The 27,566-nt window shown below is 34.6% G+C and overlaps 1 protein-coding gene and 1 long non-coding RNA gene across 3 annotated transcripts in view; one reads left to right on the top strand and one right to left on the bottom strand.

Moving 5' to 3' along the window:
• The window catches only part of LOC138713592 (26S proteasome non-ATPase regulatory subunit 1-like), a 222,741-nt gene extending 201,340 nt beyond the window's left edge, over positions 1-21,401 (top strand). For both annotated transcript variants that reach the window (XM_069845780.1, XM_069845779.1), the window contains exons 3-9: positions 3,019-3,135; positions 6,301-6,403; positions 10,599-10,768; positions 15,332-15,526; positions 16,707-16,907; positions 17,053-17,179; positions 21,120-21,401. In XM_069845780.1, coding sequence (XP_069701881.1) covers positions 3,019-3,135; positions 6,301-6,403; positions 10,599-10,768; positions 15,332-15,526; positions 16,707-16,907; positions 17,053-17,179; positions 21,120-21,190 — 984 coding nt within the window. In that variant the 3' untranslated portion in view covers positions 21,191-21,401. The remainder of the gene's footprint in view (positions 1-3,018; positions 3,136-6,300; positions 6,404-10,598; positions 10,769-15,331; positions 15,527-16,706; positions 16,908-17,052; positions 17,180-21,119) is intronic.
• Positions 21,402-22,175: 774 nt separating this feature from the next.
• LOC138713593 (uncharacterized) overlaps positions 22,176-27,566 on the bottom strand; it is a 51,356-nt gene continuing 45,965 nt past the window's right edge. The window contains exons 4-5 of the long non-coding RNA XR_011335934.1: positions 24,570-24,731; positions 22,176-23,137 (exon numbers count right to left, since the gene is read on the bottom strand). This is a non-coding gene — a long non-coding RNA (uncharacterized lncRNA). The remainder of the gene's footprint in view (positions 23,138-24,569; positions 24,732-27,566) is intronic.

The following is a 27,566-nucleotide window of genomic DNA, read 5'->3' as shown; positions in this document are numbered from 1 at the left end:
AAATTCACGTAATTATACAATACATTTAAAGTGATTTTGCAAACAAACCTGACGTGATAGAAGTAAACGGATTGAAAATTCGGATTCAGCACATCGACTTATATAAAATCACATTATTTACTTTAGGCAACAAACACAAAGTTGAAATTTGCAGGCTAGTGTTATTGTATGATGTTAAATTTATGATAATACCCACTGATTAGCTTAAGTAGAAACATTTCAGAGACCCTAGCTCGATTCCTGACAAGAAGGTGAAAGTTTATCTTCCTTACATGGTGATTGTATGTAAAATTTACAGCTTGTACATAAAAAATGTAAAAAAAAAGTATATATTATAACTTTGAAACCAATGAACTTTTTTTTTTGTGAGAGTTTAAGTACACAGTGTCCACATGCGCTCCTTTTGTTGCTCTGATAATGTCTAATCAGTAATCAGTTTCGGTCAAAGTTATTTGAAGCATACTTTGTGTCATTTTTGATATGGCATTTCTGATTCTTTCATATAGGACTTGAAAATTCCTTATGGACTTTTTATAGACCTTATCCTTTACATAACGCTACATAAAAAAAAAATCTAATGGAATTAAATCTGATGGCTGTGAGGACAAAGAGATTGGACCGTCTCTGCCAATTCATCACCCAGGGATTGTCAAGGAAGCGTCTTACTTGGAGAGACGAATATGAGGATACTTCACCTTGTTGGAAGAAGATATTTTGTAGTTATTGCTGAATTTGAGATAGCACAAATTCTTACATTATAGATATCACAGTTTTTTTTTTTTTTTTTCAGAAAAAAAAAGTTCAATTATTTGATCATACGTGAGTCTGCACCAGACATTGATTCTCTATTATGTTCCCTCACTAAATGAGAGGGCCCAGATCCCTATATCTGAAGATTCTGGACATTGTTGATGGTTGGTTGTGGAATTTGCAAATCTTGTGATGTACGACGAATCAACTTTGTGGGGTTGTGTTGGTAAACTTTCTATACTGCTGCAACTTGAGTGTCAAGTACACTGGGCCTTCCTGGGCGTGACTTCTTTCCTACATATCACTTTCCGTGAACCACATACAAGTATACCATAGTGTAATATTACGTGTAAAGGGTGCATATTGCGTATTGTAGAATCTCCTGAAATTTCATTGTACCTGTGTTGTGGAATTTGTCTGAGTTAGCCACTCTATACAAAGAGCCTTTTGTTGCGTTCTGACCGTTACTTAAAGAAGAAACTGAACACACTTGTCAACAATGCCTATTTACTGTCAGTCCATAAAATCCCCTAACTTTTGTTAACATCTTCCAAAAAATTAAAGAAACAAACAAAATTACATTATTCTGGTTAGCTTATTAGATATTTTTGGATTATTTTGTTACATTATTTTATGTACATAGTGTGCTTGAGAATAGCAATAACTGATGGAATAGGACATCATCATTTAAGACTAGAATAACAGCTCAACTATTTATCTCACATGCAATAAAAGAAGTACAGTAGAATCTGTATTATCCGAGGTAATGAAAGGGGTGGACTGAACGATTAGTCGAAAAAATTGGATAATCTGTAGCATAAAATATTTTCATAAATTAAATGCAGAATACATACAGTTTCGTAATTTCCTCCATGTTGTTGTGTTTAACATGCTAGATAGTGGATCAGAAGTTCACTAATTTAAGTCTGGTTGTCAACGGTGGATTTTTAAGGGCTAAGGGAATTCCTTGTGAAGGTTATCTGCAGTAAGATAGGAATAGTACAGGTCTCGTGTTGTGGATTTACATACTTTATACACTTTGTCATTTTTTCATTGAATCACGCACAGTAGTAACGTCAATCTCGTATTCTGGTTCAAGACGAGTTACAGTACTTTTTCGCAAACTGCTCAATTATTTGCACTTTTTTCGATACTTATCAAACACGTTTTATTCTGACACTTGTGGAAGACATTTTGCATAGAAGTTACATAGTAGTTTACTGCCACTGGAACAGTAGGGCAAGGACTGAATGGTGCACAGGTTTGCTGTAAATTGTGGGGAAGTTCTTGGTGTCATTTCTTTGAAAGCAGGTAGTGAGTATTTTACAAGTTGGGGAAAACATCCACAAGTAAGTTAACTGTTCCTATTGGCAGCAGCAGCAGCAGCAATACTGTGTAAGGATAAAGGCTTGTAATAACAAACTATAAAAAAATACGTACTAATGTAAGGTACTGTATACAGAACTACATGTTTTTTTTTTCTTAAAAAATTAAAAGAGCAAAAGAAAGATAGTTGGATAATCCGCTGATCTGTTACTAGGGTGACGGATAATCGAAGCTCTACTATACATATTCCAAAATAAAATAAATAAATGTATAGGGTTAGCTGAAATGAAGACTATGAGTACTAGTTAAATAGAAAAAGTTGCAGTGCATCCCTTAGTATTTTCGACAACAGGAATCGTAAGAAAAAGCTTCAATAGCAATTGAGACAATTAGAATTAACATGCTCTTTATAAACTACACAAAAGCACGTTTCTGGGATCATGTAATATATATATATATATATATATATATAATATGATAATTTTGCATAAACACTAGACATTCACAAGCACGGAAAATCTATGGTTGTGCAGTCAACATGTCTCAAAGCCACCACTTAAAACAACAGATACAGGTGACAGACCCAATTGAAGGGACGAAAGTCTTCTCTTCCCTGCCTGTATTCCAATCTAAGTACTCTGAATTTTTAGCTAGAAACCCTGCTACAGGTACCACAAAGGAATATCATGGATTTGAGTAGTATTGTTTAGTATCTATTGAAGTGGCCACTGAGTCAGTTAGGACTCGGTTTTGCCATCCTATGACCTGCCTTGAATGGATTGGATGGCAGATCAGACATGAAACGCTATCTGAATGAGCAGGATAACTATCTCTCCTAAATCTGTTTATATAAACCATATTAAGAGCAATTTCTTTTCTCGGCCTAGTGAGTTTGTTCAGAGTGTGCTATGTGATTCAACTTATTATATTATTGTGTTTCAGGAAGCCATCGCTTTGTTGGATCCAATGACCAATGATCCAGTTAACTTTGTTCGCCAGGGAGCACTTATAGCATCAGCTATGATTCTCATCCAACAAACTGAGCACACATGCCCTAAAGTAAGTAGTAAGTCAATAAGCAATATGATAGGGTGACCAGATGTATAAACTTAAAAACAGAACACTTGTATAACAAAGAGCACAAGCTTTTCTTCTAAGTCTTACAGTTCCAGCCCAATGTTAGACAACTTATTGCTCTAATGAGACTTCATTCTATCATCAAATAAGACTAGTTAATAGAGACTATTATTCATTAAAAGCATGAAGTCGAACTGTGCTGTGTCAAAATCTTTTTATCAACTACCAACAATTATTTATTTTACGTATACAAGCATATGGAGCTTTTAATCTGTTAAACATGAACTGGTTTCTTCAACATCAGAAACTTTGTTTGTATTTTTCAGATGATTTTATCTCCTGCAAAAGTTTAGGATTATTCAATAATATATTGTAAAACTCTTTACAACTGAGATTCTGAAAATGAGTCTTAACAATGATAATAGCTTGTACAGTTTCAGTTATGAAACACTTCTTTTTATCAGTACACAGACTGTTCATAATTGAAAAGATTCTTTCCACAGCAGCTTTTGTGCAAATACCTACTACCAAGCACTATCTTCGTCCACCACAAATTCTATTTGGACCCACCAGGATTCATACCTGACTTATCAGTGTATAAAGTTGATGATCTAGACCAGCAGTTCCCAACCTGGGATACATGTCAGGCCACACAGGGATACGCCAAAGATAATTGGTAATGACGGACATTACATTTTGTTGCCTCGTGCCATGCAGTACGCTGTCATTTATACATCAGTACTCAGCAGCAGCTGAGGGTGGTTTCTGTTATTAGTTTTCATTATATTATTACTTTCAGAAAATTTTAAAATAAATATTGCTTCTTGCTGAGTTTGTTTATATTATTTTAAATTCAAAACTAATCTAGATATACATCTTACGTAAGTGGTGTGATAAAAAAAGTAGTATGGGGTGAAAGTTGGAGGTACAGCTTCAGTAAAAGCCTTGTTAAGGGATAAAAAGAAAGTAAAGTAAAGGTAGCCCATTCACATGCCATGAAGACATTTGGGAGCCATAGAGGTAAAGCCCCATGTTTTCTTGACATCAGCACTAAAATGTGATGGTGTGATTGGTACCATCCTCCAACCGCCTTTTACTCCCAGGAAAGACACAGTACTTAATTTGATAGAGGCTGAGTAAACCTGGGGCCATTCTGGAAGTTTGGCAATGAGAAAATCCTATCACCTCATCTCCTGGAATCGAAACCTAGACCGTCCAGCTCGTAGTTAGCTGCTCTACCAACTGAGCTACCTGGCCGTCCTAGTTAAGAGATATGGAAGACAAGAAAGGTTGGGAACCACTGCTCTAGACATTTGGCTAAGGGTGCGCCTTACATACATACACATACAGTGCGAGGCAAACTAGAAGTCTTTGCATTTATTTGGACTACTGCATACTTCCAACTTTGTCAAGGTGCTTTCTTACAGCTTAATTCCAGGCTAGAGAGTGATCATTTGTCAAAATGGGCATTAGCATGCTGCAGGGAAAATAAAAAATACAAATAAAATATTTTGCTTACCTTTATCTTATAACAGTTGTTGGAAATGATGTCCTTCCTGGTCTGAACATAACTGATAAAGGAAAAGGATATTTTGCAACACTTATTAGAATTCTATTTGGAATGTTTCACGGACCACTTTCCTTATCTCAGTTTCACTCTTTTAACTCTTGCAAAGTGTGTGGATTATTATGGTTCACTTTTTGTTTAAAGTTTCTGCATGCATAGGTGGAGAGAGAACCAATTCCTTGGGGGGGGGGGGGGAAGCAAAACAATAGAATCCCCATATAACAAGGTTATGGGGGACATCATTTACCTCCTCCCCCCGTTATAGCTTGACCCTGGTATAGTATATCGGAATATGATCATTTAATAAACGTATTTTCAGGGGGGCATGTTTCTTAAAGTGTTACATCCATATTCGCGATGTTTTGGACCGAGTTGTATAGGGCTTGAACTATAGGTCAACTACAAATTATTATAGGGCATAACTTAAAACAATCTCCCTTTTTTTTCTCTCTCATACAAAAAATATGCATGCATCAATAGAACTGCGTAACAGTGCTAACAGAAACATTTTTATATGAAGCTTACCTTCCTGAAGATATCATATGAAATGTAAACTGTTATTATTTTATTTAATCTCGTCTTTAAGTTTACATATTATACCGGGATCACTTTTCTTTTTTCTGCATTGTTGTGCAGTATGTTTGTTATTCATACATCTCCAAGAGGTGGCCTGAACACCTGCAGTCTTCTAACACATGAGTACAGGCTGTTACAAAAGAAACATTACAGTGCTTCCATTCCTCAAATGAGGTATAGAAATTCTTATACATTCAGAAATTTGAAATAAATATTATAGTCCAGACGCGTGATTTGAAGACATTAATTCATAAATTTATGCACAGAAACTTAATCATAAACAAAAGCAAAATAGATCTTTTGAATTCAATATTTTCTAACGTTAATAGAAAAAAAAAAGAGTTCAGACAAGTTTGGGGAGGGCATTGCCACCCATGCCCCCCATAGCTCTGCCTATGCTGCATAGATAAAAATGACAAACACTCAAATCAGGAGAACGAGATGACCATGGTCCTTGACAGAGTATTCTGTCATCAGACACTTCACCATCTTGCTGAGAATATATGCACTCTTTTTCTTCTTGAGTGGGCGTGTGTTAATAATGTTATTTATATAATGGTCCCAATTTATTATCTCATACTAACTCGATAAGCACTAACTGCACTCCATACCATCATACAGCATGGGGGTTTTCAGTTTTACCCAAAATCTTGAATTGTGAGAATCTACACTAACACTTGAATAAAAAATGAAATTGTGCCTTATCTTTTATGAAAATTAGTGATGGATCGATGACATTTCCATCCAATGTGGGCAGGATGAAGCATCCAGTTACACGGAGGGGAGGGGGACCTCTTGCATGGTTAAAATGAAAATAGAACTTTTCGAAAAAGAAAACTTATAAATATGTTTTATTTCTTTTCTTTGAATTATACCCATACAGGTTTTTCAGTAGTGAAAAGTCTCCATGTCTTGTAAGGTTAACAAAAACAACAACAGCAATAATAATAATAATAATAATAATAATAATAATAATAATAATAATAATGCATCTTCTTTTCTAGGTGAAGGATTTCCGTGCATTGTATGCTAAGGTCGTTGTAGACAAGCATGAAGATGTGATGGCTAAGTTCGGTGCTATTCTTGCTCAGGGCATAATTGATGCAGGTAAGATAAAAGAAACCACTAAAACAGGATTGTTTGAGTGTGGATTATCATTAATTTGTGCAATTAATCTTGAGAGATCATCATCATCATTATCATCGTAGTTGTCTCTTACAGTGTCACTGGCAAATGCAGAGAAGAAATTAATAATTTCGAGGAAAAATTGTTCCGGGGCCGGGTATGGAACCCAGGACCTTTAGTTGAACGTACCAATGCTCTACCAACTGAGCTAGCCGGGAACTCTACCAGACACCGATCCAATTTTTTCCCTCTATATCCACAGAGCACAAAGTGGGCTGACAATCGTCAACCAACCAACATTGAGTGCACACTAACTCTGACTTAAATTGTGGTTTTCTGTTAACGAACAGTGACGTGTATTATGCAAATCAAGCTTTCAGGTATAACTCCCTGTAAAGTTGATTTGAATAATTTCGAGGAAAAATTGTTCTGGGGCTGGGTATCGAATACAGGACCTCTGGTTAAACATACCAATGCTCTACCAACTGAGCTACCCGGGAACTCTACCAAACACCGATCCAATTTTTCCCTCTATAATCACAGACCTCAAAGTGGGCTGACAACTGTCAACCAACCAATATTGAGTGCACACTAACTCTATGTGACTTAAATTGTGGTTTTCTGTTAAGGAACAGTGACATGTATTATGCAAATCAAGCCTTCAGAGAAGAAATGTTATAGACTTTTACAAACAAACTTTTAAACCTGGAATTTAAAATGCTTGTACTTAGATATAAAATTTGATCATGTACTGAAAATACATGACAGCAGGTTCATTTCAGACCATAGTCATTCGTATTTTGTATCCCAATCATATGTTGTGAACCTGAAGACCATTCTACAGATTACTATTTCTGTTCGTGCAAGACTGCAATAATGACAACAAAGAATACAGGTGTTACCGGTACTTATGAAATATCCTAATAATTTGGACCCTGCAATTTGCCCAACTCCTCATACAGACGCAGTTCAAGCTCCAGCATGAAAGTAATGTACCACAGTAATCACACATGAACTTTAACCTACAAGTGAACTTGAAGGCTTAAAGCTGCTTCAATAGTTTACACAAGTCGTGTAAGAGATTTAAACCTTCTATGAGAAGCTTGGAACTTCTACTTCGATATTAAGCGAAAAAACACTCACTAGCACTTGGAATTTATGTTACGTTATGCAGAAACAGGGAAAGAGATTTGTTATCTCTTTTGTATATTGAACTTTCTGCAGTATTATAGCTAGTATATTTTATGCTATAAATGTCTCGTATGAACCTCATGATTGGAGATTTTAGACCAATGGCGGCTCGAGGCTTACTTATGTGGTGGGACTAATTAATATATTTAACTTGCGAAAAAAACAGAATTTTGTTAACCTTCCACATATTAAATAAATCGTAAAATACACTATTTACAGACATCCATATGCACCTATTATATTTTATCTCTAAAATATGCACGTAAATACAGAGTTAAATCAACATTTAAATTCTTACCTTACTTATACAGGAACTTTGCTCTCCTTGCTTTTTGAGTTGCAAGCAAGACAATCAGTCGCTTATCAAATGCATAAATATCTACAATAATGAGTTCGCAGAATTTAAGGCAGTTTGTTATCCTATTTAACATGTGCTATTCTTTTATCAACTAATTTATTGTGATGCTCATTGTACACAGTAGTCCTCATTTAACTGAGCAAGTACAGGATTCCCCAAGTATATTACAGAACCCAGTAGTTTAAATTTAATATCATTATTAATGTGCAAGACCGACGACCTGATTTTTTACTTACTCAGAAAGATGTTTGAGATCTTTTATACATGAGACTGTCCAGCTTTTATTCCCACCACGTAGAACACTTACGAAACAAAGTAGAGACCTTTTCTCTTCACTTACACTTAATCAGGCAGTTGTGAATGATCCTTTCTGATTATTTCCACTTTGTTATTAAATAAAATGATATCTTTAACTTTATTCATTTCACGACCTACGACACACTATGAAAACACTAATAGGCATGATACAGAGTAACACGCATTCACTATTTTTCTGAACAAATCACTTTCTTCTCTTCCATGCAAAACAGAAAACAGGTAAGAATACTGAATTTCGACCCCCTCTCGAACAATTGGCTAGGTCGGAACACTGGACCAGAAAAAATTTGCCACAAAAGATCAATTTAGTGCCTGGGGGGGGGGGGGGGATAACAACTGTATAATGTATGAACTTTTGGTTTCATCTGCTAATGTTATTTTCCCAACATCCTATATTCAGGGGTGTAGTGGTGCCAGGGGCACCAGGGCACCACCCCAGTACTTTTTTCTGCAACCTGAGAGAGCCCTGCTTCTTAATTTGTACTTTTTAAAATAATAGCCCTAGTTGTCTTACTTGTGTATCACTTAACTTCGTATTTTGTATGTAGGCCTTTGTATAACAGTATCGGCATTACGAATAATAATAATAATAATAATAATAATAATAATAATAATAATACAGTATTTAGGCCTACCTGCATGCTTAATCCTACATATAGTTACAATACCCTAACCTTCTTCCTACTCCCTCTTTCTCAAACAACTTTCCTCAGTCATAATTCTGGAAATTTTTGCTAGTCAGTTTTTCGTTGGTGCATTGAAGTCTCTGTGACTAACTGTGATTATGATTACAACAAGTATTAAAAAACGGAAAGCTCTTGTTCTGATGAAATGTCATTCAGTGTAAATTCTTAGTTAAATTGTCTTGAAAATGTGATTATTCATTGTAAGGTTCACATTCCGTTTGGAACAGGACCATACACTAACCAGGTTCTGAGGGGTAGTGAATGAAAGGTTTGCCATACCCGCCTATTTTTTCTGCACCTAGTATAGGAGTGAATAGGTCTGTTACAGTCTGGACATGGTGGAGTTAACTACAGAGAAAGTGCACGTTACATGCAAGCTAAAAACATTTTGCTCAGTTATGCTTCTAGTTCAAAGTAAGGTAAACAAATCCTAATTATTTTGAGATTGAAGGTGAAAAAAATAAAATTATTTTCTGTTTTGGGGGAATTTATCCTCTTCTTCTCCTCTCTAGTTATGGCCCTGTATACAATGTTTCAGAATAAATGTAAAATACTTCAGGATAATGTAGTTTGGGTTAATCTACATCAATGTAACCTGATATAACCATGTCCGAAGTCTTACAGTTGGAGAGAAATACTGGAACATCTTGCGGTTCTATGTACTTACTATACTTGACATGTTACACAAGATCTTCTGCACATGGCAGCATCTGAGCACTGCAACATCTGCACAACACACACAACTGAATACACGTTCACTTGACATTTAATTCGTGTATTCCCGTAGTGAATGTGGAGAGATGCTTTTTGTTTGTGGATTTTGTGATGGCAATGCATTCATTGGCTGCTGTTGAGGAATACGACGACGTTTTCCCAATGGAAGGGTTCCAGCTAGCTGTGTTTCCTGTGCTTACCAGATGTTATCTGAAACTGGCAAGCGATCAAATGTTTTATTGAGGTCGGAAAGATGACTGTTACCGGGATCTTGTGTGAATTTATAATTCATGGAATCTTTAAGAAGGGCAGCCTTAGTAATTTGTGTTGTGTAATTATTTTACTTTCTTACTCAGTTTGTACTTACTTATGAAATAAACTTATTGGAACAACACAAGATGCAGCATTTTCAATAATGTATCCTATCACAATGTTCTAAAATGTAGAAATACGTCTATAATGCTTCTCTCCATTTAAAAGTTCCCCCATGAATAACTTCCCAACCATTTCATTTCGGACATAGATATATCAGGTTAAATTGATGTAGGTTAACTCAAACTACATTATCTTCAAGTATTTTACATTCCTCCTAAGGTTCATACATGATACAGTTCTTTTGCACTGGAAAGCTGGCAGTAGTATTTCGTGAGCAAGGTTGCTCTCCGCTGCTCCACAGTGTTTTCAGTTGCCCCAAAATATCCATGTCATTCAAATGTTTTGCTATAATCCCAGGGTACGAAACACCACTGCTAACAGTGAAATTGTTATGCACGAACTGTATTTTGTGTGCTATATGCCAGCTTGTATAATTATTTGAGCAGTGCCATAATAAACGAAGACTAGGCTCGATACAGGATTGACGTACTGTGTGTGTGTTTTTTATACGTAATTCTTGTATGCTTCATTTCAGGAGGACGAAATGTGACTGTCTCCCTGCAGTCTCGTACTGGCCACACCAACATGCTTGCAGTTGTTGGAGTGGTAGTGTTCACGCAGTATTGGTACTGGTTTCCCTTGGCACACTGCCTTGCACTGGCATTCACTCCAACCTGCCTCATTGCTCTTAATGCACAGCTTAAGGTAAGTAGCCTATACCTATAGACAGTGAATCAAATCTTGGAAAATTTAATGATATATTAATCGATAAGTAAAATTCCTTTACCATTTTTATATATTTCCCTTGTTAATTGAATGGCTAATGTTTTCCACATCACAAATCCTGACTCAAGTCTAGATAAGTTCAAAGTGTAAAAGACGGTATTGGTTAAGATTTTTTAAATTCGGATGTTGTTTCCTTTATCATCATTCCAGATATTCTCAATCATCACTTCTTTATTATCACTCTTATATAATACTAGATAGAAGTCATCAAAATGTTACAGTCCAGTTTAAAAGCAACATATTTTAATTGCATGCTGATAAAAAATAAATACCTATTGTGTGTGTGTGTGTGTTTTTTTTTTTATTATTATCATAAAGCATGTTACATTACACAATGCAGTAATTGTAGTTACTTATTAGTAATTTGTAAATATTTTTCTTAATTATGTAAAGGTAAAAAAAGGTAAAGGTATCCCCGTAACATGCCATGAAGGCACTTGGGGGGGCATGGAGGTAGAGCCCCATGCTTTCCATGACCTCGGCACTAGAATGAGGTGGTGTGGTCGGCACCATGCTCTGACTGCCTTTTACCCCCGGGAAAAACCCGGTACTCTATTTTATAGGAGTGAACCTCAGGGCCGTTCTGAAAGTTTGGCAACGAGAAAAAAATCCTGTCACCACCTGGGATCGAACCCCGGACCTTCCAGTCCGTAGCCAGCTGCTCTACCAACTGAGCTACCTGGCCGCCTCTTAATTATGTACAGTGCAATAATTATAGTTAATGTTTTAAAAGTTCGGACAGTTTTCTAGTTTATGTTGCTAATGATGATATATATATATATATATATATATAGTCGTTTCTGCAGTAACTCCTATGTGACATATTTATCGATTTTCAGATTTTTGCTCTATTAAATAACTTAAATAGTGATACAGCAAATAATAAAATCTCCTGTATGTAATTATATTTCTTTGTTTCGAAAATGTAAGAATTCACAGTCTCCTATGTATGGCTGCCATAGCATGAATAAATGTGTTTTCTCTTCCTACTGAAAAATTTTACATTTACATCATAACTCTGAAAGTAAGGATTTGCGGGAAAAGTTTTATAGAACATTTTAGTTTAGTTTTACCTCTACATTACACCCACAAAGTTTTTACAGATTTTTATGAATCATCCTATATATTATTATATGTTTCTGTTTTCATTAGATATTCTTGTAATCTTCTTTGATAGAGGTTTCTAATAGATTCTTGTTGCAGTAAATACACTTTGTATACATCCTATGGAGATTTGTGAGATTTTGTTTAAATTTTCTCCAACCTGCTCAATGTAATGGTTCCCACGACTAAATAATGATCAGAGTAGATGCCACTTCTGTGAACTTGTACATCTTGAACTTGATTGTTTTACATACAGAAATATTAAAAGGTAATTGATTATCCTTTTAACGTACTTTTCAACTACAAAGGCTGCCCAGAGACAGTGAGATGATGATTGCAACCCTAATTTCTTACAGTCGTCCCTTCTAACTACCGAAACTATTCAGAGAAGAACTTTTTTCCTTCCTCCTGCACATATTGGCATGTAGCCATTTGCGTCTCCTCCTACGTTTTTGGTGATTGTGATGAAGAATCCTGTTAGATGAAGGTTATGAAATTATTGCGGGGTCTGGTGCTAAACATTTCCCAGCATTTGCTCTTAATGTAAAAAGCCAACCAGAATTCGATCCTGGGCCCACTAGTTTCACAGACACGTTAAACATTACTAAAAAATGGTATAATTGTAATTATTCATTTAACATCCCTTATAAACCACAGAGACTTTAGAAACAATGAGGTGATAAATGTAATTGTAAATATTAATCTTGATTCAGCATCCCTTTCCAATTGAAGAGGTGCATGCCAAACTGGCCTGAGTTCGAATGAGAAGTTATGAAAAAAAAGATACAAAAACTGATGAAATAAATTTGACGCCTTAGATTCATTTGAAAAAACATATGCAGACACTAAGTCAAGACTTAGGAGAATCTATTAAACAAACTTACATAGTTATATATAGGCTTGAAAAGAACAAATTTTAACGTGAAAAAAAAAAAAAAAAAAAAAAAAGGACTTGGGACACTTAAGAATCCACCTCTTCAATTATGATGGTTATTTAGAGATAATTATGAGAAGAAATAGTACTGGTAGTGGAATAATAGTGAACTTGTGATGACAAAATACTTGAAAGAATCCTGTACGATAGCCACTTTTATTATTACATTTTTATTTATACCACTCAGAAGGCTTTAATTAAGGATATGCTAATCTATACTAATAATAAATCTGTAGCCGAAATTTTTCTGGTAATTTTCGATTTTCCAAAAATAATTGGTCCTAACATATATAATTAATCACCCTGAAACCGAAAATCGCTTTTTTGAAATTTTTGTTTGTATGTCTGTCTGTCTGTCTGTCTGTCTGTCTGTATGTTTGTTACCTTTTCACGCGATAATGGATGAACGGATTTCGATGAAAATTGGAATATAAATTATGTTCGTTCTAACTTAGATTTTAGGCTATATGGCATTCAAAATACATTATTTGAAAGGGGGGTTATAAGGGGGCCTGAATTAAATAAATCGAAATATCTCGCTTATTATTGATTTTTGTGAAAAATGTTACATAACAAAAGTTTCTTTAAAAATAAGTTGCGATAAGTTTTATTCCTTGAAAATTTTTGATAGGACTGATATTTAATGAGATAAATGAGTTTTAAAATTAAAATAACTGCCATCTAAGGCTGTATAATGAAATAAAAAACAAATGACTTCGTCTATAAGGGGCCTTGGACAGCAACAATAGAAAGCTATGAAAGCTAGCCTACAGAGAATGTTTCTGTGTTTGTATGAAGTAATATCGCAAGCTAAATTAACCGATTTGTATAATTAATTATTATTTCACCATTGGAAAGTGTAGTTTCTCTAGATGGACATAATGCTATAATGTTATTACAGTAACTTCTGATATAATATAATGTAATGTAATATAATATAATATAATATAATATAATATAATCTATACTAATAATAAATCTGTAGCCGAAATTTTTCTGGTAATTTTCGATTTTCCAAAAATAATTGGTCCTAACATATATAATTAACCACCCTGAAACCGAAAATCGCTTTTTTGAAATTTTTGTTTGTATGTCTGTCTGTCTGTCTGTCTGTCTGTATGTTTGTTACCTTTTCACGCGATAATGGATGAACGGATTTCGATGAAAATTGGAATATAAATTATGTTCGTTCTAACTTAGATTTTAGGCTATATGGCATTCAAAATACATTATTTGAAAGGGGGTTATAAGGGGCCCTGAATTAAATAAATCGAAATATCTCGCTTATTATTGATTTTTGTGAAAAATGTTACATAACAAAAGTTTCTTTAAAAATAAGTTGCGATAAGTTTTATTCCTTGAAAAATTTTGATAGGACTGATATTTAATGAGATAAATGAGTTTTAAAATTAAAATAACTGCCATCTAAGGCTGTATAATGAAATAAAAAACAAATGACTTCGTCTATAAGGGGCCTTGGACAGCAACAATCGAAAGCTATGAAAGATAGCCTACATAGAATGTTTCTGTGTTTGTATGAAGTAATATCGGAAGCTAAATTAACCGATTTGTATAATTAATTATTATTTCACCATTGGAAAGTGTAGTTTCTCTAGATGGACATAATGCTATAATGTTATTACAGTAACTTCTGATATAATATAATGTAATGCAATGTAATATTATATAAAATAATTTAAGTTATTTGAAGGGTTCAGAACCATAGTGGGCCAAACGCCATTTACTGAATACGTAGAAAACAAGGGTTAAAATTAAGTTATTACCAAAATTCAATGGAAACCTATAACAAGTAAAATAAAGTATACACATTAAATCTAAAATGTCAATGTTCATTAAACTATGGTTGCATGTAATAAAAATTAGAAACATGTTAAAGGAATTGTCATTGCACCAATGAGTGATCTCTGGATCAAAATGATCGCATTTTAATTATTTGGATGCAATAAATTAAGTAACATATTAAAGGATTTATCCTTCTATCAAACACGAATGTTCCTTGGATCAAATGTCCTATTTTAATTATGTAATTACTTTATATTTATTTCTAACGGGTGCAGCGGAGCGCACGGGTACGACTAGTTTTAAATAAAATCTTTTATTTATAAGTATAATTTATAGTCATCTTCTAAGATTTTATTTTATTATTGATAATCAATGGTGCTTAATTATTACATTTTATTTTTATAACAATATTCATATTTAATTAATTATATTTATTTGCTATTAATTTCTGGATCCTCGTGGTCATCCTTAATTAAGGCCGGACGAGTTATTTCTCTCTCTCTCTCTCTTCATGAAATCTCCCTGGAATCAAATGCTGATTCTGTCTGATGAGAAGTCATTAACAAACTAAGGTTTGGTTGAGCTACAAAATTTTGCAAACAATAAAAGCATTGTGAAATATCTGTGTTTTCTTGTTGCAGATGCCGAAGCTTGAATTTCGTTCAAATGCTCGCCCCTCAGTTTTCGCCTATCCTCCTCCTTTAGAAGAAAAGAAACGAGAGGAAAGAGAAAAAGTAACAACTGCTGTTCTGAGTATTGCTGCTAGGGCCCGCAGGCGAGAAGCTGGGCGTATAGAGGCCGGACGTGCCCAGCGTGATGCTGACAAGATGGAAGTGGTAAGTGAACAGTTACCATGACATCAATAAAATTACATCACACTTAGTGGGTTCAACCTAGTAAAGATAATAAATATACCTTAGCATGAGTTCCTTGACAATATAAGCAAAACTAGATGTCCAGTGACATAGATTTACAAAAAAAAAATACTCATAAATAGACAGCAGAAAAAAAGTCATTCAGATGTAAAGGTAACTACAACGTGAGTATTTTTTCTCGTCAGAGGGTTGTTGTTTACGTAAGCACAGTAGGCATACTAGAGGCGCGTGCAGGTAAGAACTGTTTTCAAATCAGTGATTCAGAAGGTGCCTGATATTTTGTGTACTTTTCTATAAACCCTTTAAAGTGAGGATCGTCCAACGTTTTGAATGGAATATTGCAACTTATCATCATTCGACACAAATCCTGGCAAAAGTTATATTTCATATTTGAGGCGGAATTTGAACTTCAACCCTTATTTTCTTCTAACATAGAGTAACATTTTTCATATGTTTCTGTGTATTACATTGATTTTCTATTGATTGTTTTGTTATCTTTTTTAATGCACACATACATAACCGACATTTAATTGTTTCACCAGTATCACTACTAAAACTGTAGACGCCATATTCTTGTATTAAAGAATACACCCTATGCTTTTTAGCATCTGTCTTCGGCATTATGATCACTTCACCGAACACAAATGAATAATATGTTTACGTATCTCAATGTTCTCTGTTCACGTACGGACGAGGACTGACTGAGAACGCAGAGTGGCAGTTGTTTTCAATCAGAGCAGTGTTGCTCTCTGTGGACGGTACCCTGTTGTACCTACTTGGGATGCATGCACACCTCACGCCATAGTCTATGCGTACAGTACTTGTAAACCGTAAACAAGACTTTTATTTGACTTTTTTTCCGCTGTGTACTCATAAATGAGAATGCTGTAACTAAAATATAGCAGTAATTTATCTCCCTTCTTGTTTCCTGATTCACGGATAATTCTGATACTTGGTCAACAATATAAGATATTCAGAAGTGTATAAGAAGCTAAAGGCTGGTCTCAAACTGAATCTGCGTTTATTTACTGTACTTTGGGGTCCTGTCCCAACACAAAGGATGATCATACTAATAAAGTGTAAATACTGAAGTTCATATTGATTAATTTGTTTAGTATTTAATAATAAAACATCATTTTAGGATGAGGATAAGGACGAAGGAAAGGAAAAGAAAGATGAAAAGAAAGAAAAGGATGATAAGAAAGAAAAAGATAAGGATGAAAAGAGAGCAGGATCAGTAGAGAAGAAAGCTGCAATGGGTACCAAAGAAGAAGAAGCAAAGAAAGAACCAGAACCAGCCTTTGAGATTTTGAACAACCCAGGACGCATTATGAAACCACAGGTAAATTTCTTCAGTTGATTTGCTTCGTAAAATGTAAAAGTGAAATCTAAAATAATTAACGTCATGCTCATGCTTCTTGATTTATAATATTGCATGCAGTTTACACGCAACATGAATTGTGACAAATGGATGTTATTGGTTTCAGTTGAAGGTTTTGCAGCAGGTAGAAGGCAGTAGCTATGCTCCTCTGAAGGATCTCACCATTGGAGGCATTATCATGGTCCGTCATGTGAAACCAGGAATTGCAGAGGAGTTGGTGGAGCCAGTTGCAGGTAAGCCAGGATTCGTTGGTAATGAAGTTAAACATTGTTCCTTGCAGTGTTCTGAGATTTCGTCTGCCATACCTACCTTTCTTACTTTCTCATACGAAGCTGAAAAAAATCAAATTTGAAGTTTCCACAGAAATACATATTTTCAGCAACCCTGATAACCGAGGATATGGTTTTGAGCATGCCATCTTGTCTGGCAGCCTGCATACCACGAGAACTGTTTATTCATATTCATTATCAGAAAATAATGCATAAGATCTAATTTCAAATTGTGATTCCCTCCAAATAAAAACCAATTAGATCTATTTTCTTTGTAATTTTTAGTATTACATAGAATAGACTCACAAAAGAAATGACATAGTTCGTGCCATTGGCAAAATGATTTCTTCAGATTTCACGTCACAGTTTTATTACCACAGACATAAAACACCAGCTGCCCTGCCTAGATTAGCAGTCATTTGTTCTTAGGCTCAAGCCTATACTACACACTAGTGACTAGCAACTAGCTGACTTACAAACTACACATTAGGAGTTTTGAACATGTATGCGATGATTTTGCGATTTCCAAAGCAATAACATAACTTGCATGGTGTTCCCTTTGACTCATAGCTTGTTTCAACATATTTTAGTACCGGAACTATTATTTCAATTTAGCTTTTTTTTTTTTTATGTTTTAATTGCTTCGCCCTGTCCAGCCCTACAAAACTTTATACATTTTCGTTTACGATTACATTAGATATGTTCATGCTTGCCTATTAGAAAAGAACACAAGAGGCGTCTACATTGTCACCATGTGCACAACAAATACTGTTCCTCTCATTCTTTCTTAAACATATGTTTCCGAACAGACGTTGAAGGTTTTGAGAAAGACGCAGTCTAAACCTAATCAGGTAACCCGCCACTGATCGATGTCTATGAACTGGAGTTGCAGGGGAGTTGGACGGAAGGGAGGGGGTGAAGGTAAGACTGTTTACTGCGCTGCCCCTGCAACGACACTACTGCTAGTGATCACGATGACATTTCTGCTGATCCCTGCTTTAGAGCATTATGCATACTATATATGCGATGATTGTCCAAGTCCGACAGTTGGTCCAGGTGACATCCGTAAATCATGTGCTGATAGGTGGGCCAGGTCTCGGAGTCCCAAACTCTTCCTGCATCAGCATTGGAAACCCCAGTTCATGGAAGATGACTGGTAAAATGAGGGGAAGGTGGAGTGTGTTGGTGGAATGATAAAGGAAATAGGAGTACCTCAAGTAAAACTCTCTGAAACATCTGCTTTGTCCACAACAAATTTTATCATGACCTGGGTGAGGATCGAACTCGGGTTGCCTGGATGGGAGGTCATTGCATTAGCTTTGTACAACTATTACAGTGGTTATCAGAGCCACATCCACATCTCAAACCTAGTGACTTTAAAATGTCTCTCAGACTCCTTTCACTACCCTGAAAATTAATCCTCCTGCAGACTTCTTATTTTCTCTACAACTGGCTGGCACCTACTTTACCTGGTCTTAAAGTTCATGCTCAGTTCGTCGTAAAACACAACGTTCACAGTCATCAAGACCAGGGAGAAGTTTATCGCATTTATACTTTTCTGGCGTACTAAATAAACATGCAACTTCATTTTCCATCATGTCTCGAAATTCTTTCTGTATATTCTGTATGGTTCTTTTTGACACACCACACACTGGAGAGGATCTTCCTTCTGATTTTTCAATTGCAAGAAAGAAGGTATGATCTGCATCGGAACCACTATCCCAAGAAAATGCTTCGACATAAATTGAGCTATATTCAGTGGCGTAGCCAGACTAATTATTTTGGGTGGGTCAGATATGCAGGTGTTGTGCCCATTTCTGACACCAATTTTTGTTATACTAATTCTGACACCAGTATTTATTATACCATATCTGACACCAAAATTTATTGTTGAGCTCTATCATATCTGACACCAGTAATTTGTCGTGTCACTTGCCACGACAAGGGCGGATGGCTTATCTTTGAGATAATCGCGAGTTATAATCTCTATCAAGATAACACAAACGAATCGGACACTGCATTATACTTCCTAACTCTCTAATATGATTTATAAACTGTACTTGCTTACGGATAGGAGGGATTCCTACTCAGAATGTGATCTCAGGCTTTCGAAATAATCACAAGTGTAGAAATTCACTATTACTAAGTTTATTAATGAAATATCAATTTACTACAGACAGATTATTAAATATTGAGATAGAATGATTTAGAAAGTATGAAAATTTCTGTTAATTCTAAAGTACCAAGATGAACTAGTTAAATGAAAAGTCTGAAGATTGAACTGATGATTTTACTTACAGTAGATAGTAGGGCAAACACTGGTGCTGTTCACAGATGATGCCATTCTTCTTCCTGGACGTCAGGAAGTTATGACCGCTACTGCATGACCACTGTCTTGACCAATAACTAATGACCGCGTTTTGGACGTTTCATGTCCATTTATAAATTCTCGAACCGCGTCCTTTGTGACGTAACAGAGTGACGCTATTTTACCCGCGAATCTAGATCGGCGTTTCCGGTCGTCACTTAGAACAATACAGATTTAAGGAACTCTCATGACTGAATCTCTGTTTTTGACTTGACCAATGGAAATCCAGAGTTGCGGAATCACCACCAATTAAAATGTCTCGCGAGAGACGCTGCATAAAATATGTATCTTTCGTTATATGTCGGCTGTTGCTAAGACTGACTTCGTGCTATGAGTAAAATGCAAGCGTACACATTTCTACCTTGTTCAAGGACTGGACTGTGCTGAGTTGGCTAAGCTGTACTCTGTAATTTGTCGAAACAGGAAGCGAGCTCTGTCGCATGTAAAGGCATGTTGAATCTTTTAATAAGTACGATTTTATTACTTTAAAATAAAGTGAAAATATATTGCTTATGGTCATAACAAAGTTATGATTGCTTATCATAATCCTTGGGCACAACATAGGGTTTGGAAAGTACTTGACTCATCTCCTGACAATGCCGCTGCTGTCAACTCTCTTGAAACTTATTCTCGGAAGTCTTATTTAATAACATGCAAAATTATGATAAACAATCATGCAAGGCATACCTATACAAACGCTTCATAAGGTGAACTGGAACTGTCGAGATTTACTAGCAACGAATCTGTCGACTGCTGATGATGGGTCCTTCAACAAATTCGAACTTTTCTCCCTCTCAATGGATAGAATTGCTAGATTACAAAACCTTGTGCTTGACATGATTGTCGAATTTTTCTTCGTTTCAGAGCTTTGAAAAGTTTTATATCATTGCCTTAATGAAGGACGAACATTTACTAATACCCATTTTTGGAGATTGAGGTGCTTCCGATAATGAATTTTCAAGAACAAGAATATCGTCTAAACATACCAAATAAAATAAGGTGTCAAATATTTCTAGCTGATGTAGCAATTCAGTAGCCTCCACGGCTTCCTTCTTTTTATCGCTGCCATTCAATTTTTTAGGCCCAATCCAACACAGTTAAATTGGTTCTTGAAGTAATGAACGCATTTTTGACTTACTTTAATGCTATCAACTATAACTATTGCTCTGGATCTATGGTTTAGTTTTAATGTTGAGTATTTTCTATTAAAAACCCCAAAAATTCGCGCCCACCTGGCCCACCCACTGGCTATATTGCAAATTATATCTTTAGCTGGACCATGGAGTTTTTTTTTATTTATTTATTTTTTTTGGTCTCTCACTTTTGATTTAAATTTTATAATGTTGTTAAATTTTACATTCGCATCACAGAATTTCCTATATTCACTATGTCACTGAACAGAGCCCCACAACAAAATTAACAGCTGATCCTGTTTTGTTGAGGATACTACCTGCTTGCCTGTTCTCGCCTTTGAACCTTAACCGACTGCAAGTGCACAGATTCATCCTGATTATTGTTTTTTATTTCTGTTTTCAGCATTTGGACCCAAACCGGATGAGGACAAGGAACCTGAACCTCCAGAGCCTTTTGAGTACACTGAAGACTAAGTTGGATGTTCCAGTTCTACATGTATGTGGGAAATACTAAATTTGTTGTTTAATATGATGTTGTGACTTACACTTGTACTGTAGCTTGAATAATATTGTAATTGTGAACACTGACTATAATAAGAATTAAAATCTCTCAAGTATTTATTGCATTGTAATCCATTGTTGTGCATAATTGACAGACTGAAATAAAAGTTAGCAATAACAAATATCCTTTCATATTATCAGTACCAGTAACATAGTTATTACAGCTGTCAGTGTAGCTTAGATGGTAGTGAGTTGGACTCAAAATCTGAGGTTTTGCTCAGGTACAGTTCAAAGCCTGCTTGGGTTGAATTATCAAGTTGGATTTTCTTCTGTGGTTTTCTCCAACTCTAAGATGAATATCAAGTAATCCTATAGCGAATTCTAGATCATCTCTCACTATAACCATTTCCACTGACAAGTACAATATAAGATATCAAGTCATCATACCAGAAGGGTATATTAGGAAATGCAGCATTATTGAAATATTTTAATGGAAGCAATTTTTGTCTGAAAATAATCGTTTGAGAATTACAATGGACATGAGGAATAATCAAAGAAAATACCCTGTTAAGGGGTTAGGTGCAGCTTACAGTAGTAAAATTTTTGGAAATATTCAACATTTTTTTCCTCCATTACTGTATCTTGTATAATAATGAAAATTGGTATGTGTAAAACACTGTCCTCCTGCTATATGACAAAAAATACTTCTACGATTTAAAAAAATTATTTGCTTTTTTTTTTTTTTTTTTTTTTTTTCCAAGACGGTGGCAGTTCACTGTGCAATGATGAAGTGTTTCCCTCGTAACTCATAAACATGTTAACTTTTTCATGTTCTCTCTGTTTTATTTTATTGCTGAAACTCATGTTTACAATATCATGCTCTTTCAACTATATTACTTAATAAATAATATTGTTTTTATTTTGCATTAGAAGAAAATACTGATATTTGACCATTTTTCAAAATGAATTTATTTTTTATCAGACAATCTATGAAAGGTAGAGAAGTGATTTTGCATCATATTGTAGATATGACATGCATAAATACACACAAAAAAATTTCATCACAGAATGTTGGATAGTTTTTGAGTTATGAGGGAGACGCTTCATCACTGCACAGTGAACTGCCACCACATTGAATCGTAAAAATATTTTTATTATATAGCAGAAGGACAGTGTTTTACACATACTAATTTTCATTATTCATAATGGAGGAAAAAAATGTTGAATATTACCACAATTTTACTGCTATAAACTGTACCTAACCCCTTAAGTAGACAAGGATAGAAAAAATTATTTTGTATTTAAATGGCTGTAATGTAAACTTGGAGTTTTGTTAACACGCCCTTCTGGCATGATGCCCTTGATATCAAGCTATGGGGGTGGTGGGGAGGGACTCGTTATTCCCATGCTGGAGTTCAAGATTAAAAGTCTATTAGTTCGAAGTACTGTCATATTCTAAGCTCCTGAGTTAAAGCCAGGAAGTAAATGCATTTGTGTATTTTTTCCCATTGGGTGTAATTAATTGGTGATCAATTCTTCTCGAATAATCAACATTTAAGGCTATTAAATCTTATTTTATGTTGCAAATACGATATTTGCACATTTTGGTTTTTTATAAATGCATAATATTTTTATAATATTAATATTAATATTATTTATGATATATTTTCATGTTTAAGACCATTAAAGCTGATTTTATGTTCCATAAAAATGCATAGTTTCAATAAAGGCATCATATTTTTATCATTAATATTTTTACTGCAGATTTAATCCATTTAAATTTTTATCACAACTGCACTTAGAAGCTTGGTGTAGACCTCAGGATTTCAGTGTCGTTTTCTACCACTTGTATTACTGGAGGTAAGTTGTTCATTTTTATGCCATTTTGTTCCTTTAGGAATTGGAATATCTTTACACCATCTGTGAAGGAATACCAGTATCACATAATATTCACTGACAATGTTTATACGTACCAAAATAAGTGTGGATGCGTAGAAATTTCATTCATGTTGATGTTTTGAAGTATGACAGCAATAATGTGGCCTCCATGAATTAGGGTATGTTAGGAGACATGAATCTATCATTTCCACAAGTTAGATAATTAATGATAACAGGTTTAAAATGAATCTGAATGATGTAATGAGTTTACAACAATTTTATGCTGTTTTAGGATTAGAAAACACCCAAGATCGTAACATTTTTTATCCACTACTGGTATCTAAACTGGTCTTTATCTCATCGTTCTTAGCAACCTAAACAATGTCTTTATTCACAGCACTGAATTAAAAGTTTTTAATTCATTTCTATGAATTAAAACTTTTTTCATGACAACCAACATATTAGCAACCATAAAATCTATACATACATTAATTTATAATTTCTTCGCAAACAAAATATTACAAAGAAAAGGCGTACAATTTAAAATTAAATTCAGATACAAGTAATGGATAAAATATTGTGTAGCACACGAGAATAAACAGATTTTATGTGCTCATGAAAATTATCACCCTCAGCTTTATCTCGAGCACTAAAACTTTCTACTCGTGCATAAAATCTAATTTTACTCTCTTATACCACAGTCTAGTATATACAGCACGAAGCTCAATACGTAGGGAATATGCATCCATAGATAGTTGCTAACCACTAGGATCACTACTATCGTCTCATCACAGAAAATGCGAAATAGTATCGGCACAGTCTATTGTTCCTAGTACCCTCAATAACTCAAGCTTCGTGACTGTATATACTAGACTGTGATAATTTGTATAAACAAAAGCCGCCCTAAATAAGGGTTCGATAGATCGGCCTACTAATCAATTCATAAAGAATAATAAGTAAACAAAACAATTTTGTGACACTTGGAAAGAAAAAAAAAAAAACATTAAGATAAGAAAACGTAGGAAATCATTTACAATAACAATTTTGTTGGGTACAAATGATTACTAATTATAGCTAAGGACGATTTTAACACGTGAGATCCTATGGCATCAATCGTTGCATCAGAAATTTTATATTGTTTAAGTTGATTTAAAGTTTCACATGGGATCGTGCCACGGGCACCGAACATGAGCCCAAAAACTGTCCAATGTGTAATGTGGTATTGTGCTCCAAGATGCTGACAACAAGGCTCATAGATGACTTAACTACTATTAATTATTACAAAGGGAGAGATTTCTAAAACTGTGAAAGATGTTTCAATGCAAGGTGCATATAACAAACTGTGCTTTTGCATAATGTTAATTATAAGAGAGAATTTTGTAGTTTTTTTCTCAACATGTTTAGCCAATGAAACATTTTTCAGCTAAACACACATTTCTTTTCATTTAATTTGAACTCTTTTGTTTTTTCTTACATTGCTCCTTGTGCGACCACTTTCTTCAGCAACATTCCCAAAAAGTCAGTCGTCCAATATTTCACCTTCTTCAGAGACATATGCTCGTGGATAATTTTGCAGGACAGAAATAGATTTGTATTTGGCACACCAGGACGAGTTATACAGATTGACGAATCTTTGCTGTGCAAAAGGACATATGAGGTTAGAAGATTAGTTTTTAGAGGGATGTGCTTTGGGTATTTATATTACAACTTTGAAATGTTAAGTGCTTGTTTTTGTGATACAGATAAATAGACAAACATTAATTCCACTGATTAGGGACTATGCATTACTAGGAAGCATCATTTACACAAATAAATGGGGGCATATATAGGACTAAGTATCTTGGAATCCACTTTACATACTTTGGGATTCACTGTTAACAAGTCAGAGAATTTTGTGGACCCTATTGCTGGTGCGTGTACAAATGCCATGGAAGGTTACTGGTATAAATTAAAACAATATTTAAGACAGACACAGTAAGAAGTTGACTTCTTTCCATAGATGAATTTATGTGGAGAGAGACATATTGTAGAAATGTGCATCCTTTCTGAAAAGTATTGGAGTGTATTCGGGAATGTTATCAAATAAATAAATTAGTGGTTGGTAGTTTTGAATTGTTTTATTATCATAGCCTACTACATGCAGCTGTAAGTAATGTATCATGAGTGGATCAGTTTTGATCAACAGCATAAAATGCAGACACCTGAGGCCTATTGCATAAAAGATACTAGTGACAAGTGACAATTTACCAATACAGGGTGTAAACGATATAAACTGGCAAAATTGTATAAACAGTACATATTGGTCTAGTAAACAAAATGTCTAGTGAAATTTAATTATTTCTCATAATTTTATTTTTAATTTGTAAAATAACGTGTTTTTAAGATTAATAGTAGTCTAATTATTTGTTTACGTTTTAACTAAACGTGAATGGCATTGCCATGACCTTGCACCCAACACATACCAATGCAATGAGTAAAATGTAACTGCTTCAGCTGTGGAGTAACGGTTAGCACGTCTGACTATGAAACTAGCATGCCCAGGTTCAAATCCTGGTTGGGACAAGTCATCTGGTTGAGGTTTTTACCAGGGTTTTGCCTCAACACATTAAGAGCAAATGCTGGGTAACTTTCAGCGCTGAACCCTGGACTCGGCTAGTGCTATCATCTTCATCTCACTCAGATGCTAGATAACCAGAGCAATTGATACGGTTCCGTAAAATAACCCACTAAAAGGAACTGCCTCAGCATACTTATCGGGTGAAGTAATTAATGACTGACTTTTCTCATTTTCAAAAAAGTTGGATTCAGAAAACATATCTTTTTTTTGTGGGAACACCCTGACAGTTACAGAAAAACATTATTTGACTTTTTTCTTCAGTTATTTATGCTCTCCACCAGTATTTTTTACACCCTGTATATGGATGAAAAATGACAAGTCTTAGTAATTTCTGTTACATAACACAATTTTATTAATTTTTCACGACTAACATACTTTAGAAATGGAAGGCAGCCATATTGACAAATAGTTTTAAAATACTTATAAAAAAGTAATGTTACAATACTAAAATCAATTTTAAGTATTACTTAATTTTGCATTAATTTAATTACGAAAGAAGAAAGACAATCGTAGTCTATGACACGCACAAAACATTAAACATTTATGTTTCATTGTTGTAAAAATGGCATAACTATTTTCACATCATGGTTCTTGATCAATTAAGAGAAGAAAAGAATAATATGTTATTTGGACAGTTTTTTTTTCCAATTTGACGAAGAAAGTCAAATCTAATAAATGGAATAAATGCCACATGTATGCTCAATCAATTAGAATAATGATTGGTAATAATATGCAAGAGACAATTTGGCCGAACTTTAGGAAGAGAGCTAAGGTACAGTGAAACCTCTCATTTACGGACATCGAAGGGACATAACAATCTGTCCGCATCTGGGGTGTCCTTTATTGGGAGGGAGGCTCACCAATCTAAAGTAAATTTATAATATGCATTATGTATCCCATCATGCTTTAAATGAAATGTATTACTGTAGTTTAATTTTAAATACAGTACTACAGTAAATTCTTTGGGACTTTGAACTACAGTAGATAAGACCAAAAAACGAAAATACAGTACTGTCCCATGCAATTTTATTCTAGGTCTACAGATGCAGTTCTGTAATTTACAGTTGTAAACTTAACTTTTATGTTCAGATGCCATCTCTCTCGAAACAGAACAACTGATTGAAGTGAAGAGAATAATCATACTAACCCTATCATGTGTCGAATACAATTTCACGATCGCGGAAAGCTTGGACTCATCACATAGGTAAATTTTATGACTTTGTTTATCCATCCGCTTCTAGCTAACAAGGGGTAGCCGGCTGGGCTAGAGGTAGCCTACGGGACCCTTATATTATGTTTCATGTTAAGAAATTTCTGTACTAAATTTTCCATTTTTGTAATACATTAGGTCTTCAAATCCAAGTTCTGTCCGCAGTCAAGAGATGAGGCAGGCTTTGGGACTGTGAAACTGCTGTCCATGTCTGTATCTGAGAGTGTCCGTAAACGAGATTTAAATTTATAATTATTTCTATATCATTTCAGTTGGGACATAAAAATCTGTCCATATATGAGGAGTGTCCATAAGAAGAGGTTTCACTATATATTTTTACATATTATCTTTCCAAATGAATATTATTAATTTTTAAATTATTGTTTAAAAAATAAAGTGTTTGATCATTATTAAAATAGCCTTCTCCTGGTTATAGGGAAAATCCTCTGTGTTGCAGGACGTAAATAAGGCTCTGCAATAGCAAGCCATGTCTCAAATTTAATTCTTGACATACGAAATCTTTCTTTAAACTTGAACTCTTGAAAATCAATATCTCTATTCTTTTAAGAAAGTTTACCAAGCACAAAGGATTGGTAGAAAACGTGCTCACGACTCTTAACTACTATACAAATAACACATATTTA

This window comes from Periplaneta americana, chromosome 14 (genome assembly GCF_040183065.1).
Source record: "Periplaneta americana isolate PAMFEO1 chromosome 14, P.americana_PAMFEO1_priV1, whole genome shotgun sequence".
In the NCBI taxonomy this organism is placed as follows: domain Eukaryota; kingdom Metazoa; phylum Arthropoda; class Insecta; order Blattodea; family Blattidae; genus Periplaneta; species Periplaneta americana.
This window is presented reverse-complemented; position numbering and strand designations above follow the sequence as displayed.